The sequence below is a fragment of the Dermochelys coriacea genome, chromosome 6, assembly GCF_009764565.3.
Source record: "Dermochelys coriacea isolate rDerCor1 chromosome 6, rDerCor1.pri.v4, whole genome shotgun sequence".
In the NCBI taxonomy this organism is placed as follows: Eukaryota; Metazoa; Chordata; order Testudines; family Dermochelyidae; genus Dermochelys; species Dermochelys coriacea.
In genome coordinates, this window is record NC_050073.1 from 81,847,522 (window position 1) to 81,866,445 (window position 18,924).

The window sequence follows — 18,924 nt, forward strand, 5'->3', positions numbered from 1 at the left end:
CTCCTTACAATTCACAGCAAGGGTCTCTGTCTCGGGCTCCTCCAGTGTATCCACAGTGACCTGTCGGGTGCTGGTCGGGTCTCCACCAAGTATGACATGCAGCTTGTTGTAGAAGTGCTAAATCTGTACAGCTTCTTCTCCCCACAGGCCGAGGAGATCCAACGCTTTCTGTTTACTCCAGGCAGGATCACATCTAGTACTTCTCTGTGTGCATGGAGGCAACATAGTCAGTTGGGCAGTTGCACATAACAAGGGTGAGCTGGTAGGCATGCTCATCAAATTGGGCAATTGGGAAGAGGCATTTCAAAAACACATGTACGGTTTTAAAGAGTGGTGTGCCTCTGGTCTCTGTGACCCCTGAGCAGTGACCAGACAATTGTGACCAGAGTGGTCACTGTCTCAGGGAATGGGGCATTATGGGAGAGCTGCTGGAGGACTGCTATGGTCAACACAGTGCAGTGTCTATACTCACACTATATCGATCTAAGTAGGTCGACCATGACTCTATGCCATTTAGAGGAGTGATTTTACTCTGTCACTGTAACAAGGCATTTACATCAGCCAGAGACAAATTTAAGTGTAAACACACACACAAACAGATCAATGCAAGGTGACTTATGTCGACCTAACTTAGTAGCATAGGTCAGGCCTCAGTAATGCCACCAATGACTGGGATCACTGCAGCAGTCTTTTTTATCAATTTCCACAACAGTAACATTGGGAAGGCTTGTACCGCTGCCCTATGACAACACACAAGTTATTGATTGTTAGCCATGGTCAGAATACCTGAAGGGATTTTTTTTGCTTTATATGCCAGAGTTAGTAAGGCCTGCCAGAACATTTAGAAGCCATCTGACGTGAATTATTTACAGCATAGCTGTCTTCCCTTTGTGGTGAATTATTTCTTTGAGCTACACCTATCAAACAGGTGAGCCACGTTTGGCTGAGTCATTACACATCAGCTTTCCTGGAGAAGTATGTAGAGAATTCCCACCTGACAAGTGTTCCCAATAATGTCCAGAGGAGGAAGGTTTTTATACAAAGAACCTGATCTTTGAAAATATGACACACTGTACAGTGTGTGATGTAGTGATAAGAGCAGGTGATTGAAAGTCAGGATTTCAGGATTCTGTCACCTATTCTGCTAACTCATGGTATGAGTCATCCAACTTCTCTATCTCATTATAAACCTCCGTAAAATGCGGAGATTATTATTTACTTCCTCCACAGGGGTGTTGTGAGGCTTAATGAATTAAGGTCTCATTCTCAAATGTGCTGAGCACTCTCTGCTCCCACTGACTTCACTGTTACATTTGATCCATCGTTAAAGGTTATGACTACACTCCCCTTCTAAGCCCTTATTATCTTTTGCCCTGAAATTGTTCATACTTGTTCTCAACAGAAAAGTGACTTTAAAATATAAAAATCTTACTGCAATATTTTTAAAGGTTAAATTACCATTTCAGCTTTTTTCAGCTGTATTATTTATGCTCAGAAAATTCAGTCCCCTGCCTCCCCCTTTTTATTTGTCAACTTCTCCTGGACTATGTCTTCAAAGAGGATAAGTGCCTTTGATATGTTTGGACAAATCTGGTTTAGAAAAAATGTTTTATAAAGATTTATAAATCATGGATTTGGGCTTTTTTGTTTTGTTTTTCTGCCATATGTAATGAACCCTGGCTGCATCACTACAAATACTGCAGATGTCATAATCTAGGACCTCTCCTCCAAAAATTGAGGCCTCTACCACTTGAACCATAGGAGAGCTCTTTTACTTGTGGGTAAATTATAGGCTGCTGTTGTCACTGCGAGTCAGCCACTAGAGGGAAACAATGACTGCATACACTGAGCCAGAATCCCGTATGCTGTTTTCTGCTTACTTTCTCTGTATCCTCTAACTCTGTATCCTGATATGTTATCTGGAGCAGTGCACATTGAATAAATGCATGTGTGTAAACCTGCTTCTCCTAGAGAAAGAACTTAATAATGGTCAGAGATCAGAACTGGGAGCAGCCTTGACATATTTATTGACTATTTGGAAGACTAAATGAACAGTTGGACCCAGATCCTGCAATGACCTCTGTGCAGGCAGATTCCTGTGATTTTAGTGGGGCTCCAAGCAGGCACAGAGCTTATCCAAGCCTAAATTAGCAAAATATTTTGAACTCCAAATTGTTTAAATTGTTATAAAATGCTAAAGTTAAGGAGAAATTCAAGAAGGCTCTAATTAAACTAAGGGATTGGGCAGTGGCAAATTTAAATGTAATTTTCATAAATGAGAACAAATATATACAGGGAAGAAACTTTTAATGTGATAAACTCTGAACTAGCTGGATCCTCTCAGAGATAAAAATCCAGAAATCTTCACAAATAGCTCATTGAAAATGTCTGCCCAATGCATAGCAGCACTTGGAAAGGAATAATGTTGCTTTGAAATATGTAAAAGGGAATAGAAAGTAAGAATGAATTAAATTATGACATTGATAAAACAGCTGTGTGCCTGTTCCTTAAGAGCTGGGTTCAGGTGCTGGCAGAGCATGTCTGTGGTTACGGAGCAGTGATTCAGAACTCTTTTGAGTTCTTCTTTGCACCACCAGTGACTTGCTGTGTGAACATGGGCAAGTCTCTTTAACCTTTTCTTGCCTCATTTTCATCATCTGCAAAATGGAGATTATAATATGTATTTCTCAGGGATGTTGTGTAACTTTATTAATGAAAATTTGTAATATGTGCTGAGATCCTCAAATGAATGGGATGACATATTTGTGTAAGCTATCATTGTTTTATTTATTTTAATCACCTCCCTTCAAGAAACAGAGATTGCAGATGTTCAGCAAAGGGCAAGCAAACCAGTTAAGAGGCATGGTGCAGATTAACAACAATCACAGTTTGTGCCATCAGAAGTCGTATACCTGAAGACCAACAAGAGATTCCATTCAACTAGGGGAAGAGTAATACGTACTAGAATGAAACCTACAAAATAATGTAGGGTAGAATGAGAACTAATTGGTTCCTCCTCCTCACCGCGTTCTCAATATGAGAACAAAGGACGCTCAATGAAACTAGATGGCAGCACATTTTTAAAAAATAAGGAAACTCTTTATACAGCTTGTCCTTCATGTGGGCTTGAGTAACACAGAAATGCATTCAGACAAATAATTTAGTAGGATTGGTTGAGACTGGATTACAGTTGTAATTAGAACAGGAGTACTTGTGGCACCTTAGAGACTAACAAATTTATTAGAGCATAAGCTTTCATGAGCTACAGCTCACTTCATCGGAAACTTGTAATTATGCAAGCTAAGATGATGTAGGGAAAGCAATCCTAAATTTTCAGGGAATAAATTAATTGCCTGTAAATGTTAGGAAGTATTTTTTCTCCACAGGATTGTACAATTAGTTCTCTGAATTACAGGGTGCTGTCACCTTTCTCTGAAGCATCAGTTTCTGTCCAGTGCTGGAGGTGGAATTTTAGATTTGATTGAATAACATGTCAAAGGCTCCCACTGGTCAGGGCCGGTGTAACCACTTGGCAAACTAGGTGGCCACCTAGGGTGCCAAGATTTGGGGGCTCCAAAAGCAGTGTCCAAAAATTTTTTTTACACTATTGCTCCCAACAGAGGGATGGGCCCCACCTAGCCGCGTCAGCACCTACCTCTGTGGGCGTCCTCTGCAACTGTGGGCCCACTGCCTCCCTCCGCCATGCCCAACATCAATGCCCACCCGCACCCACACAGCCAGCCCGGAGCCACCTCCTCCCCAAGCCTCTGGGCTACCGCACCACTCCCTAGCCTGCTCCCTCCGGCTCTGGCAGTCCTGGACCCCCTGTCACAGCAGCAGCTGCTGCCCAAGGGCTGCCGACTGCAGATCGGAGTGGGTGACATCAGCCTGCCTGCAGCTGGCACTATTGACAGCAATGCAGCGGCAGGAGGGGGAGCGGGGGTGGGGGAAAGGAAGAGGAGACCGTGGCCACCAGTCCACCTGTGGGGGAGGATCATGGCCCTGTCAGAGGATACAGGGTTAAAAAGCTGCAAAAGTGTAACCGTCCTCAGCATGTGTCACCTTCCAAGCCTTCATCCCCATCCATCCCTGCAGCCTTGTGGAGCAGGTAAATAGAGACCCATTTTGGGGAAACTGAGGCAGAGAACAGGGACGTGACTTGCCTAAGGTCACTGGGGGAGTCATTGTCAGAGTCCCGCTTTGAACACAGGGATTCTGGGGCAGCACACTGCAAGTTTTCAGTGAAGAAACACGGCTGTCTTGAGCCCTTATGGCTACAAGGAAAATCTTCCAAAGGTGATGGGTGTCTAGCCGACACAGTTCTGTCTGCCTGAGTATGCAGCCAGCCTGGGACAACAGCTCTAGGAAATGCGGCAGTAACTGTTAAGTCTAATTGCGACACCGTCAGAGCCAGATTTTCATGTAACATGGGTGACCAGTTGCATGGTGCACAACCACTGCAAGTGTGCAAGCAACTCAGGTTAAGTGCAGTTGAACCCCGGGCAGGCTGCAGCACCCAAGAGATTTTTGTTCTCCCACTGAATGACAGCAGATGCACCAGTAACTTTCCTAGGTAGAAGTTTAGTGTACACATTAGGGCCATATCCTCCCCACTCGCAGCATTGGGCTAACTGCCCCTCATCATTCTCCTGATTGCTTGTATTGTTATTGATGGGAGATCTGCTGTGGATCGAGGAGTTTATATGGACCTGCCTTTGCAGGCTCAGTCCTGGCCCAGCACTTGAAATAAATTGCCCTGAGTTTCAGAAGTACTGAGAACCCTGGAGTTCCCACAGACATCGGGGGAACTGCAGGTGCTCAGCATCTCTGAAAATCAGGCCCAGAATGACACTGATGCCTCTGCCCTGGGCCAGAGCTCTCTGAGTAAGGGGCTTAAGCAGCGATTGGCATGGGGCAGAGTAAAGCAACCAGGACGGTCATGATGGAGGCTGGAACTCTGTCCTCGCCTCACATCTGTGGGGAAGACAGGCCTTCAGAAGCCTCCTCCTGCCTGCATTGCACTTTCCAGCCCAGGAGCAAGGAACCATTTCACACCTTTCAGCTGGAGGGAGCTGAAGCCCAGAACAGGGAAGTAACGTGCCTGAAGTCATCTAGTGAGTTGGTGCCAGGGTGGAGAATAGAAGCCAGATCCCGACTCCCAGCTCTGTGTTCTGATCCCCAAAACAGCCCTTTCCAGATGCATGAGGGTGTGGGGGGGGCAGGAGGAACTCTAGCCATGTGCAGGAGAACCAAGGCCATTTATTTTCATTAAATATGTAGACTAAATAATGAAATTAATAAATTTTCAAGCCGAATGTGTATTAATTCTAATGAACAATGCCACATTATGCAGTATAAGATGTTGGAAAGTTTATAATAAGCGATGCTCCGGGGCGGGGGTGGGGCGCGCAAGGTGGAAGTTTTGCCTAAGGCGCAAAATATCCTTGCACTGGCCCTGTCACTGGTCCTCACTGAGGTTAGTAAGGCTGTCAGGCTCAATTTAACATGAAATGTTGTAGATGGAGAGGAGTTGATTATGAGAATTCTCAAGTGGCATGTGTGTATGTGTGCCATTTTTTTTAATTGTCTTCCAAAGACTTCCTGCTGAATAGATTATCCAGCTGCATAACTGATATTTGCACACTTAAGTGGTGTGACAACCCTTATACAAATTCTGCTGCATGGAATCTTATTACAAGAAGCACATTTGCGTTATGCAGTTACATGGAAGAGTAATTAGGTAACTTTACTATTTTTTAGATAACTGTTGGAATTATTTGACTGATCAAGAAAGGGTTTATTCATGCCTTTTTAAGCAAGGAACTTCTGCTGCTCTTTCCTTGTTACTTGTGCTATAATCTGTTTTCTTTATGACTAAAAGTAGTTTGATGATGTGTCCACTGTCTTCCTTTCTTGAGAAACAGTCAGGCGTGGGAGTTTACTCAGTTAGGAAATCCCCCAGCACAAGTGTTGTGACTATGTATAGACCACCACAAATAAATGTCCGAGTCTAAAATTAGACACAAAGTATCCTTTAGTCAAGTAGTACCAAGAACAGGAGTGTTCAGGAGGAATCATGGTTTTTTAAATAGCAAAAATGCATTATTCTAGGGTTCAGGCATCATTTTAGTTTGTATGAATAAAGGTTAATTTTAACGGTATGTGGAGGGGGGGCGCTATTGTGCATGAAGGATTTTTAGTCACTCTTCTTATGGTAATTCCACTTAATTTTCTTCTTATTGTAGTTAACTGTTAGTTTTTCCATTGCAAAACTGAAGCAATTTAATACTCATGCCTCCAAAATGTTTCCTCAAACACTTAAACTTTGTTTTCCTTATTCAGTGGAAGTAACTTCCACTTTAAAGTACAGAATCACTGGTGCCACTAAGATTTGAGCTGTGTTCTGTGGGAGCAAAAAGTCCAAATGACTAGCATTTACAATCTAGTCACGTTCTTTAGGATTTTTAAAGACTTAAGTGGCTGGGATCTAGCTTCCCTAAGCCTTGTATACATTCGGGTGTAGCCCCAATTCAACAATTTGTGGCCATTGCTGACCCCTAAGTGTAAACATGGACTTGGAAGGGTTTGCACTGATTGAGTTTATCACGTTTTACTCCTACTTCAAACAGGAGCAAACCCCAATACGTTCCATCATTGCAAATGCTGACACACTAAGGCCTTGTCTATACTACCAGGATAAGTTGACCTAAGTTACGCTACTCCAGCTACTTGAATAACATAGCTGTAGTTGATGTAGCGTAGGTTGACTTACTGCAGTGTCTATGCCTGTCGACTTATCTTTCTCCTCTCGTTCCAGTGGAGTACTGGAGTTGACCGGAGACCGCTCTGTGATCAATTTAGCGGGTCTTCACTGGAGCCACTACATTGACCCCCGCTGCATCGATTGCAGCAGCGTCTATCCCAGGGGTGGGCAAACGTTTTGGCCCAAGGGCCACACCGGGTATGGAAGTTGTATGGCGGGCTATGAATGCTCACGAAATTGGGGGCTGGGGTGTGGAAGGGGGTGAGGATTCCGGCTGGCAATGCCGGCTCTGGGGTGGTGTTGGGGGTACAGGACAGTGCTCCGGGCTGAGACCAAGGAGTTCAGAAGATGGGAGGGTGATCAGGGATGGGGCAGGAGGTTGGAGCGTTGGAGCGCAGGAGGGAGTCAGGGGTGCAGGCTCCGGGCAGCGCTTACCTTAAGCAGCTCCCAGAAGCAGCGGCATGTCCCTCCTCCGGCTCCTACGCGGAGGCGCGGTCAGGCAGCTCTGCGTGCCACCCCTGTAGCTCCTATTGGCTGCAGTTCCCAGGCAATGGGAGCTCTGGGGGCAGTGCTTGGGGCAGGGGCAGCATGCTGAGCTCCTTGGCTGCCCCTTTGCGTAAGAGCCACAGGGGGAACATGCAACTGCTTCCAGGAGCCATGCGTTCGAGGGCCAGATTAAAATGTCTGGAGGACCGGATGCGGCCCCCAGTCCGTAGTTTGTCCACCCCTGGTCTATCCCCATAAGTGTAGACATGGCCTTAGAAGCAGCACTGAGTAGCTATCCCGATTTCTGCATTGAGGCCATATGTAGACTGGTCTTAGCACTGCCCCTTCTTTGGTGTCTCATTGTGACTACTGAAATCAGTTGAGACACCCTTAGTTTGAACTTGGTGGGGGGGATCTGGTGGCTGGAAGTACTCCGTGGAGAGTCTATGACTGAAATATTCTGGTCACCTCTTTTCAGCCAACCCCCTCCTAGTCCATCAGAGTCCAATTACATGCTTAAGGGAACAGTACAAGCCATGTACCTTTTTAGTCTAGCTTTCAATAGTTATTGATGCTTCAGCCAGGAAGATCCAATAAGCATCAAAAGGGTGGGATTTTCCATTCTTTGAAGGTTGTATATGTGTTATATTTTAAAATTTTAATTTTTGTTCCGTGACTAGATGTTGCAGTGGTGAGCCTCAAATCTACAAATAACACAAGACCCCTAGAGTCCAACAAATTAGTTTATCATAATTCCAAAAACACTGCATCAAAACTTGGTCTTTCCTCATATAACTCTCAATGAAGCAGAGTAAGGACTTTGTGTGAGGTAGATGAGGTGGAGTAAACTGAGAAAAAACCTCAGGATTGTTTTTTTTTTCAAAGAGATATAAAACATATGCCAAGTATTATTTTACTATTAAGCAGGGAGACAAAAAACTGTAGCCACCCCTCTCCTGTACCAGATAAATGCCAACACTTCGTAGTTTCATTTTGGGGTCAGAAACAAAGATGACCATCAATCAGTCAAGATGCTTCATATTAACAGGGGAAAGTCCAGAGAACAGGAGAAGCAAATGTGACCTACAAAGGATTTTAAAATGGTCTTCTGCTCCTCATGATGTATAAAGAAGACCGAAAGTTGGGGTTTGGGTTTGGGGATTTTGTGGGAGGAGGATGATGAAAGGGTTTGAAGGAGAAAATTGTTAAAAAATGATTTTTTTTCATTAAAAGTCTGGTCTTGTTTTTTCAGGAAGCCTGTGTAAATGAGTAGAGAAAGTAGGATTATGACATCCCCTTGACACCAAGCAGGGTGAACCCTGGATAAGTACAAGGAGACTTTTTTCATTCAGACTGCGTAAGGGGTTGTCTGCACAAGTTAAAGTGCTGCAAACTCCTGTGTAGACACACTTATTTGATTTGAATGCCTTTCTGAGTTTAGTTGAACCTGTTCTCATTGACCAAGGAGGCTGGTCTACAAACAAACTTACACCAAAATAACTAAATTTGTTATAATTTGCACCTTTTGTTATTTTGATGCAAGTTCTGTGTGTGGACACTCTGATTTCAGAGTAAAGTAAATTTACTTTTAAATACTCTAAATTACACGGTGCAAGCTAAACCAACATAATTTAGGTTTAAATTGTTGTAAGTGTGTCTGATATAACTCAATCAGTTTAAAATTAAACTTTTATTTAAACCAGTAGAGCAAGCCTAAGTTTAAGTGAGTAAGGAATTGATTTATGCTAAATCAAAATAAGAAACTTGTATTTCAAAATAAGAATGTCCATACATAAACTTTTGAAACAAAATATTAGAAGATGTTAATTAAAACCAGTTTAGTTATTCAGGTGGCAGTTTGTGTGTGGACCAACCTTAAGATTTGATAGTCTTAAAGCAAAAAACAGGCTGGGGGGAAAAAATCCAACAACTCCACTCCCTAACCTTTCAGTCGTCTTGTACATTTAAAAAAAGAAAAAAGCTAAAAGAAAGCACAAGTCCATTTCCTTTTTCTCTTCAGATCACTTTTAAGAATAAGCTAGTTTCATCAACTATAGAGTCGCTACCGTAGCTCTGTCAAAAATGGAAAATTTGCTGTCTAGGATTACTCAGAAAATCTCTCTTCCCATCTCCACGCTGCTGTGTGGAGGCTTTACACCTAAGTCAGACTTCATTTCCTGAAAGCCATTGCGTGTAGTTAATTCCACCACACGGAAACTACTTTTGAACCAATGTTTTATTAAAGCAATATAGCCTTGCCCTGAAGAATCATTATTTTAAAAAAAGGGGTTTTGTGCATAATTAAAAGGCTGTGTGAACTGGTTAGTTCGTTTAACTTATGTTATTATGTATATTATAGATATGTTAAATAGGCATTTGAGTGGAAAATGATGTAAATGGCAAAAGAAGAGTTCTGTCTTCCTTTAAACTTTTGGCCTAAAATTTAAGAATCTCAAGTAGTATAAATCAGTACATTGGAGTAGCATTGATTTACAGCAGCTTAGGATCTGGCCCTACATGTTGTAACAATCAATTTTTAGAAAACCAACAAAATATTTCCATGAAGATATTTAATTTCTGTGGAAACAGTTTTAAGAAACCAGACATATTCTCTTTCAGTGTTTGCATCCCAAACATAGCAGCACCTGGCTTGTGCTGGAGAACCTGTGAGTGAAAGTGACTATAAAAAAGTGAAACAGACCAAACAATTATCCCTGTACAGTTGAGATTTGCAAAAAGTAAAACAACATAATGGTGAGAAAATATAACTGAACTTTAAAATTATTTCAACTCTAATGTGTTATAGGAACATAGATAAGGAAATTTGTATTTAAAAATATATATAATCTGACAATATCCCTTTAGTGTAAACATTTTTACTTGTTTCTATACTTTGTGTGTGTGGGAGAGAGAGCATATCAGACAACTTACTTTATCGGTCATTTAATAGGCTAAAACCATGTTGTTTAGTTATTGTCTAGCCATATTATGAGTCATTTCTTTCAAGCAGAGGAAAGTAGACCCCATGCACGTAAAGAAATGTTGGATGTCTAGCGTGATCTCCTGCAAATGGCAGCCAACTCTGTCAGTCACTATTAAACTCCAGTGCTCCGCTCCAGCACCGAAACCCCCTAGGCCCATCTTTAAACTTGGGCTTGTCTACACTTACAGCGCTGCACTGGTGCAGCTGTGCTACTGTAGCGCTTAGTGAAGATACTATCTATGCCAATGGGAGAGCTTCATCCGATGGTGTAGGTAGTCCACCTCCCCGAGATGCAGTAGCTATGGCAATGGGAGAAGCCCTCTCATTGACATAGCACTGTCTACACCAGGAGTTAAGTTGGTATAACTGCATCTCTCAAGAGTGTGGGTACCAACACAGTTATACTGACATAAGTTTGTAGTTTAGACCAGGGCTCAGTGTACAGAGCCTTCACCCCCATCGTTCCAGTATTATAGCAGCAGCAGCTAGTAGAGCCAGCAGACAATAAACCATAAAACATTTTTGGCTCCCTTTCCCACTTCCATGGCTACTAAGTGAACCCTGTCTTCTCCCTGTGGCAAAGGAGCCCGCTGAAGACAGTCCAAAGAGGAGGAGAGGGTGGGAGAAGAAACAAGAGGTGCGAAGGGGCAGGGGAGAGGGCTAGGTAGTCAGCAGTGGTAGAGGAAAAAATACTGACGGACTATGGAGGCAATAGCAATAAAGAATTAGGGAGCTTTTTTTCCTAAAGCATTTGTATGTATAGTCCGCAGGCAATGTGCTACAATCTCAGGAACTAATTTTCCTCCTTTTTTGGGCAATATGGTAATACTATTAATTTGCTGTCAATCCATATGTGTGTTCAGTGTGCTTAGAGGATTAGGTTCTCCACCCTGTCCGATCTCTGCCTGGGTGCAATGGAGAGGGAAGGTACAGGGAGCCAATTATGGCTCCCTGATCCCCAGAGACCTGGCCCCAGCACAAGTTAGAATGGCACAGGTGCAGTTCTAACTTACACCTTTGGTGTACGGTCCCTCAGTGGAGAATCTGGCATAGTGGTGACTTTTACCACCCTGGAATATTGATTCATGCATTGGTTGATACTGGTCTTAATGATGCTTTCATCAAACCCTTCATACTTTTATAGTCTCTCTTCCTCTTTATAGAGCAGTACTATCAGTTATACTTTTGCAACCACTACAATAGGTGGTGCTACTGGAGCAGCACAGGCTAAACAATCAAGCCTTCCTCACTTCCTTGACCCCAAGGTCAAGGGCTTCACCTCTGCACCATTCCTAGTGTGAGAATCCCAAGGTGATTCAAGTCTTCCATTTGACTCTTACCTGTTGAGCTGTCCAGGGAGCTCTGCATCAATTCCCATGTATGTATTACAAGAATGTTGCGAACGTTTAAAGCAGTTAATAACAGTACATTTTTCTTTTTGTGTATGTGATTGATAATTAACACTTTTTAACAGGTTAGTTCATTTTTTTATACTTAAAAATGAGAGTTTCCTGCCTACTGCTGATCCTAGGAAAGATTCCAGGAAATGATAGGAGTCCCTTTACTAAAGACATAGAGAAGAAAATGTATGTCCTGTCATTCTTGTTTTTACAGCTAAAACAGTCTGTGCTCTTGCTTTGTTTCCTGCAGCTCCTTGATGTTGTCTTCCACCTGGCACAGCAGAATCTGCGGTTGCTTGTGCTGGGCCGCAAACACATGTTGACTGGATCTCATAGCTGGAAAAGGCACATTGTGGCTGCTATGCAGAAAAAAGCAGACTTCTTCTTTGCTGAAAATGTGTAAATATTGAAGATGACTCAATTTACTGGAGGGCAAAACTAGATTCATTTTTATTTTTAATTACTTAAACCAGCTAATTTTGTGACTTACTCCAGTACTATTTATTATTAAGCACTCACAGTTCTCAGCCCTAAACATGCAAAAGAGAACAACATATTCCTTGCTCCATGGAGTTTACTGTCTAAATGGATAGAGAAAACAGATTAAAAATTTTGCTAAAATACAGAGCTCTCATAATGTACAGTCTTTGGGTATGTCTATACTGAAATAAAAGACCCGCATCTGGCCCGGGTCAGCCAACTCGGGCTTTGGAGCAAAAAATTGCTGTGTAGATATTCCAGCTCAGGCTGGAGCCCAGGCTCCAGGACCCTCACCCTCATGGGGTCCCAAAGTTAGGCTCCAACCTGAGCCTTAATGTCTGCACAGCAATTTTACAGCCACACAGTCCGAACTTGGGCCAGCCAAGGGTGTTTGAGTGCTATGTAGATGTACACATATTGACACCTGTATGGATCATCAGCAGGGTAGGAACCTTTAGATCCACAGGTAGACCTCTGCCAATTGAGCTAACAGATTAACTGATAGTATAGATTGTCATCCTACATGTCAGTGGTTTCAACCTTTTTCATTTGTGGATCCCTACAAAATTTCAAAAGGAGGTACGAACCCCTTTGGAAATATTAGACGTGGTCTGTGGACCACCAACCCTTGCTCCCAGTCTCCTTGCTCAGCCAGACCCAGTCTTCCCCTTGTCTCCATCTACTCCCTCTGCCATCTCCTTCACTCCCTCTTCAGGTCTGGCTCGTATCTCCTCTGCATTTGAGTCAGGCTGCTGCTTCTTGCATGCTGCCTGGGCGCCAGCAGAGGGAGCACTGAGAGCATAGGACAGACAGTATCTCTGCTCCTAGTTCCTGTACCCAAACCACAGCAGCCCCTGGCAGCTAGAAGGAGCAATTTCATGGAAAGTCATGCTTAGCTTCTGCAGCCCTGGGATTGAGCATGCCTAGTGTAGATGGAATCTACAGAGAATTTAGCTGCCAAACTCTAACAAGTCTCTACTGAGCATGTGTGAACTAAGATTTTTCAAAAGCTCATAACTTGGCCAAATGGGGTTGTTTTTCATGGGAACAGGAAAAGGCACATCCCTGGCACAAAGATTCTCCCCTCCACCATGCTGAATTTAAGTCCTTGCTCCAGCTTGGAGGTGCTAGAGAGCTTCTCAGCAAAATGGTTGTAATAATTTTTAACATGGGCAAAACTGCATTTTTTCTTAATTTTCTCGGAAGCAGATAAACCAATTTTTCTGAAATGTTAAAAAAAAAATACACTATCTAGCCTGAGCAGAAACCCAGCATGGAAAATTTCAGCCTGAATGGTTAAAGTTTGGCAAAATTGTAAGCAACTGAAAACAGAATCTTGTAATGCAAAGTGTTAACTATAGACTGGCTCCACATATAATAAATGTGGAGCACTTCTTCTGACATATCTATTTTTAGATCCTTGGATGGAAAGTACTGTAGAATTGCAGAGCTGTTGTTATATAATGGGGCTTTTCTCAGGGAGGGATAAAGTTTAACAAAAAATTAATCTCCCCTCCCCACCCACATCTGTCTTATTTCAATGAAGATAAAGTCGAGTATATTCTATGAAAAAATCTTAGCGTTTCTTGGGAATGAACCCACCCACAAGTTTGTGAATCACAGAGTTACACTGTGTTATGCATGACACTAGAGACACTTTATCAGGTGCTCACATGAAATTATTGATCTGTATGGATGCATTTCAGTTTTGTGCAAGAGTGTGGGGCCCCTGAAGACACAATCTAAATGTTAGTGCTTCTGTTCACGGTAGCAGTGTATTGTTAAATCACATGGCAAGTTGCCATTTTGTTACTTGCGGTGTTGTAGTGAGAAGGGAAAACGTTCTTTCTACTAGGCAGCTAAATTTTAATTCCCTTCCGAACATTTGGATGCTTTGTGGTAAACAGGAAAAGGACCTTGTTTTAATAGAGAGCTTAGTGCTGATGGGAATTTGCAGTAATGATGATGAATAAAATTCAGCTGAATGCTTGATTCATTTCCTGCATCCTTTTAGTGCCCATGAGTGACGTCCGTCTTTACTCTTTGTGGTTTATTTAGGTCAGAAGATGACCCCTTCCTATTATATGCCACTCTTCACTCAGGCAGTCATTGTAAGTTTCTTACTAGAGACCTCCTGCGAGATCACAAGGCTTGTCTTCCCGAGAATCTTACTCAACATCTGTTCTTTAAGTGGCAGCGTGGACACCAAATGGTGCTTTCTGACTACTGGCCAGGAAAGAGAATAAAATTTCAGGTAAGTTCTCTGCTCTCTTCAGAAAACATACAGAACATACTCATTAAATGCATAAAATATGAGCCATGACTAATAAAAAGCTGTAGAAAAAATTCCTATTGAGCGCTAAGGGCAGAATGTGTATGGATGAGCACATAAGAGGCAGTGTGCTCAAAACTCCAGGTTCATTCTCAAATAGCACTTTTGCTCACAAAATGTGTGATTTGCCATTGTAGGCAAGAGGATTGATTAATAGACAAGAAAGTGACGCTTCAAGTGCATAAACATCTGTTTACCTTCACAGTTACTTGTTTGCCTTTACCGACCTTTTGGGTGAAATGTATCATAGGTGGACATACTTGAAAATTTTACCCTGAGGGTATGTCTACACTGCAATGTAAGTGCACCGTTAGTGGGACTCGAGTCAGCTGACCCGTGTTAGGGACTCATGGGCTTGAGTGTCTACATTGTATTTTAACCCTTTGTTAAGACTTTTCTAACTTGTGCTCAAACATAGGGCTCTGGTGTCCACACTGCAGTGCGCAGACCCGAGTCAACCCTAGTAAAGTAAATTGTATCCCAGAATCCCTAGTGCCTCCCACCCCTGAAATGTCGCCACTCTAAGCCTAGGACCATGGTGTACTGTGGGAAAACTTTACTGCCGGCCCTGCACATTGCCAGGAAGCAGCTCGTTTTGCAAAAGTCTTGATTGGTTCGCTCTCCATTGCAAACCCAGGAGGCTCTCGGATAGCGTGCTTGTAGACCAGTGGATCAGAAGAGAATGGGTTAATAGTGATCTCAGCTGCTGCCATTTGCAAAGGAGGGGGTGGGTTACATTTTCAATAGAGTGGATTGAAGATTCTTGGGATAGAGAGGGCTAAAGAGGTTTTCCTATGGAATTGTGGGATACTTCCAGCTGACTCCCGGGATCTGAGTCAAATGGTGTCTACACTGCAGAGCAATAGGGTTTGGATCCTGGTTCCCAGCTCACCTCGAGCTTGGACTCTCCAGACCTGCAGGGTCCTGGGACCCTGGGTCTGAGCCCCAGTTAGTGCAATTGCAGTCATAGGCACCGACTCCATGGGTGCTCTGGGGCTGGAGCACCCACTGAGAAAAATTGGTGGGTGCTCTGCACCTACTGGTAGCCAAGCTCCCCTCCTCGCCTTCCCCACCCCTGCTTACCTCCACCTCCTCCCCTGAGCGCGCCGCATCCCCACTTCTCCCCCTAGTTTCCAGTTCTTCCCGCCACAAAACAGGTGTTTCGTGGCAGCAAGCTCTGGGAAGGAGGGGGAAAGTGGCGTGCTCGTGGAAGTGGCGGGGTCCGGGACAGGGATTTGGGGAAGGAGTCCAATAGGGGCGGGGAAGGGGCGGAGTTGCGGCCGAGACTTTGGGGAAGGGGTTGGAATGGGGGCAGGGCAGGGGTGGAGTCGGTGCCAGGGTTTGGGGTCGAGCACCCACCGGCGCCAGGAAAAGTTGGCGCTTATGATTGCAGTGTAGATGCAAGGGGGATTAGGCTTGAGCCTGGGCTCAAGACTGGGCTTACATTGCAGTGTAGACATACCCTTAGAGCCCTTCATATCCTGCTTCCAAATTCTGCATTTTCTTGCATCTGTTATAAGCATGAAAATAGATCATTCTCCTCTTCAATTCTTCTGTAAAGTGCATATTTTTAATCCTAAAATAGAATGCATTTTTAATTCCATTTTAAAGACGTGTTCACAGACAAATACAGGTATTCAGTGCAGCAATATTCTAAACAGGTAGGTTCACAGATAAGTGTTGGTGCAGTAAAGAGATACGTTATATTAGTCAGGTATGCAATCAGTATACAGCTAAATGAGTGACGTCCTTCTGAGCATAGCATGCATAGTTTTGGCTGGAGGAAGTCACTTGCTGTTTCCTTGGTGAGATCAATAATAGAATACTGCATACAGTTGTGGTGTCTACAGTTTAAAAAGAATGTTGAAAAATTGAGAATGAAGTAAAGAGCCACAAAACCAATTCAAGGCCTGGAGAAAATGCCTCTCACTGAGAGAATTAAAAAGATTAGTTTATCAAAAGAAGATTGAGAGGTGATTTGATTACAGTATGTAAGTAGCTTCAAGGCAGAAAATACCAACTACTAAAGTGCTCTTTCATCTAACAGAGAAAGGGATAATAAGAACCAAGGACTAAAGTTAAAACCAGACAATTCAACTTAGAAATAAGGCACACATTTTTAAACAGTTAGGGTTGATTAACCATTGGAACAAACTACTAAGGAAATTGGTGGATTCTCTATCTCAGGGGTTGGCAACCTTCAGCACATGGCCTATCGGTAATCCGCTGGCAGGCCGCGAGACATTTTGTTTATATTGACCGTCCGCAGGCACAGCCCCCGCCCAGCTCCCAGTGGCCGCGGTTCGCCTCTTCCTGCAGCTCCCATTGGCCGAGAATAGTGAACCACAGCCACTGGAAGCTGTAGGGGGCTGTGCCTGCAGACAGTCAACTTAAACAAAATGTCTCGCGGCCTGCCAGCGGATTACCGTGATGGACTGCATGCCGAAGCTTGCTGATCCCTGTTCTATCTCTTGATGTCTTCATATCACGATCAAATATTTAAAGGTACACAAACCAGAAAGATTCTGTGTAGAGAAAAATATTGAGAAGATGAGTCATTGTCTCATGAGAAAGATCAAGTAAACTGTAGAAATCTTGAAGTCAACAAAGAGATTCCTGTAGTGGTGCTTTCTGAGTTCAACAGAATGTAGTTGGAGAAGAACACTAGGACTCTGTTAACATTTTGTATATGTATATTAACTGGGATTTATACACGCCTTAGGTGGGTTGGGTGCAAGGTTTACAAACAGAAATATCCAGTGTTGCTTGCAGTCAGACTACCTGTCTATTTACTTTAACATGCTCTGCTTTTTGTGTTTGCTGTTCTGCAAAACCATCCAACCATGCTCCTGAGAAAGGGCAGGAAATGTCTGCTAGTCATTACAACATTTTTATTTTTTTTCCATTGAGCAAAGTCAATATAACATTTTTTTCTTGTCTTTACCCACAGCCTATTCTCACTTATGACACAGTGGTACAGACTACTGGTGACACTTGGCATATTCCCTATGATGAACAGCTGGTGGAAAGATATTCCTATGAAGTGCCAACAAAATGGCTTTGCCTTCAACGGAAATAATAAAGAATGCAGTTTTACAAACTAAAACTGCAATTGTTTGCCACTGTCGCTAACAGGCAGAATCCAGTGATCATGCACAGTCATGGGATTAATACACCAAATATGAATCCTGCAGCTGACTAAATGTTCAGTAAACATAGTTCACCAAATTCATACCTACTGTAACTCCATCAAAGTCAGTGGTGTTACAGCAGGGATGAATTTGACCCATTACTTGCATCTTTGCTGATCAGAGTTCATTTTGCGCTGTAGTAAATAAGAGATTTGTTATAGCACCATTTATTAAGGTGATGAAGGGGTTAAGCACTAGTATGGTCCATAGATCCTCCTAATAAATATTAGCTTCTAAATTTCCAAAGATGTAAAATCTTGAACTTCTTTGTTAGTTAAAATAATAGTTTGTTTTTTAAATAAAAATTGATCATATTAGGGCAATAATATGGCACAGTTGAATTTTGTATAGCCTCTTTCATAGAAACTTGAGTTAATAAGAAGACTGTAAAAGTGATATAAGTTACAGAAAAAGTGTTGTAAACTATTATTGTTTATTAACTATTTGTATGACAGTTGTGAATCCTGTTTTTTCCATATACCATCCTTATACGAGAAAGTCAGATGGAAATGCAATATTAATCTTTGTGGAAGGATCTGAAGAAAAATTCACTCTCAAGTTTTGCGGTTGTTTTGGGCCAAGGTGCTCAAAACACCACAGGCCTGGCAGGAGTACTGTGAGAAAAACGAGGCTTATACACAGCTGTGAGTTATTGGCTTTACTGAAGGTTAGTGACCCACCCACCACGGGGACTCCAAGCATTGCAGCCATGAAGGCAGGGAACCCAGCACACCGGAGCTCTGCCTGGGATGGAGTCCAACGGAGGGGCAGACAGTCAGCGTTAATAAGCACTACACAAAAACAGCTCATGAATATAGAATTAGGTGCTTCCCAAAGGGGGGCTTTCCGCTACCTGGCAAAGAGCCATGCAAAGCAGCTGTGTCCTTCAGTAACTGTCTATGTCCTACTGTAACCTCTCGGCTGGAGAAAGCAAAAATTCCCTAGCTAGGCCGTAACAAGGTCTTCCGCAGTCCCTTACAGCGGTATAAGAAAGGTGATGGGCCTCTTAACAAATGAAGTAGCTCCCACCTGGGCCACTCACAAACAGCCTTCCAGCATGCAAGTCACACCCTGAATATCTGTGTGTAACTGCAGCCTGCCATAGATGCTTACACGCTGGCTTTCAACAGCCTTAGTTATACTGCAGGGTGGTGTCTAACTGCACTTCCCCAGTCTTAGATTTTCCACCAGAAATGTTTGTCCTGTACTGCCCAGCCCTCTCCTGGACACTACAAGTTATATTAAGTCTGTTATTCCTTTAGCAGAATAATATGCCAACTTATTATTTC

The 18,924-nt window shown here is 43.1% G+C and overlaps 1 protein-coding gene across 6 annotated transcripts in view; it reads left to right on the forward strand.

Moving 5' to 3' along the window:
* Nucleotides 1-18,064, forward strand: part of LOC119857647 (protein only RNase P catalytic subunit) — an 89,119-nt gene extending 71,055 nt beyond the window's left edge. For 5 of the 6 annotated variants that reach the window (XM_043516596.1, XM_043516597.1, XM_038406850.2 and 2 more), the window contains 3 exons: nt 11,883-12,031; nt 14,171-14,366; nt 17,395-18,064. In XM_043516596.1, the coding sequence (XP_043372531.1) occupies nt 11,883-12,031; nt 14,171-14,366; nt 17,395-17,523 (474 nt within the window). In that variant the 3' untranslated portion in view covers nt 17,524-18,064. Of the gene's footprint in view, nt 1-11,395; nt 11,611-11,882; nt 12,032-14,170; nt 14,367-17,394 lie in introns of those variants that run through there. The other variant, XR_006282088.1, reaches the window with a different exon arrangement.
* Nucleotides 18,065-18,924: the final 860 nt, after the last annotated feature.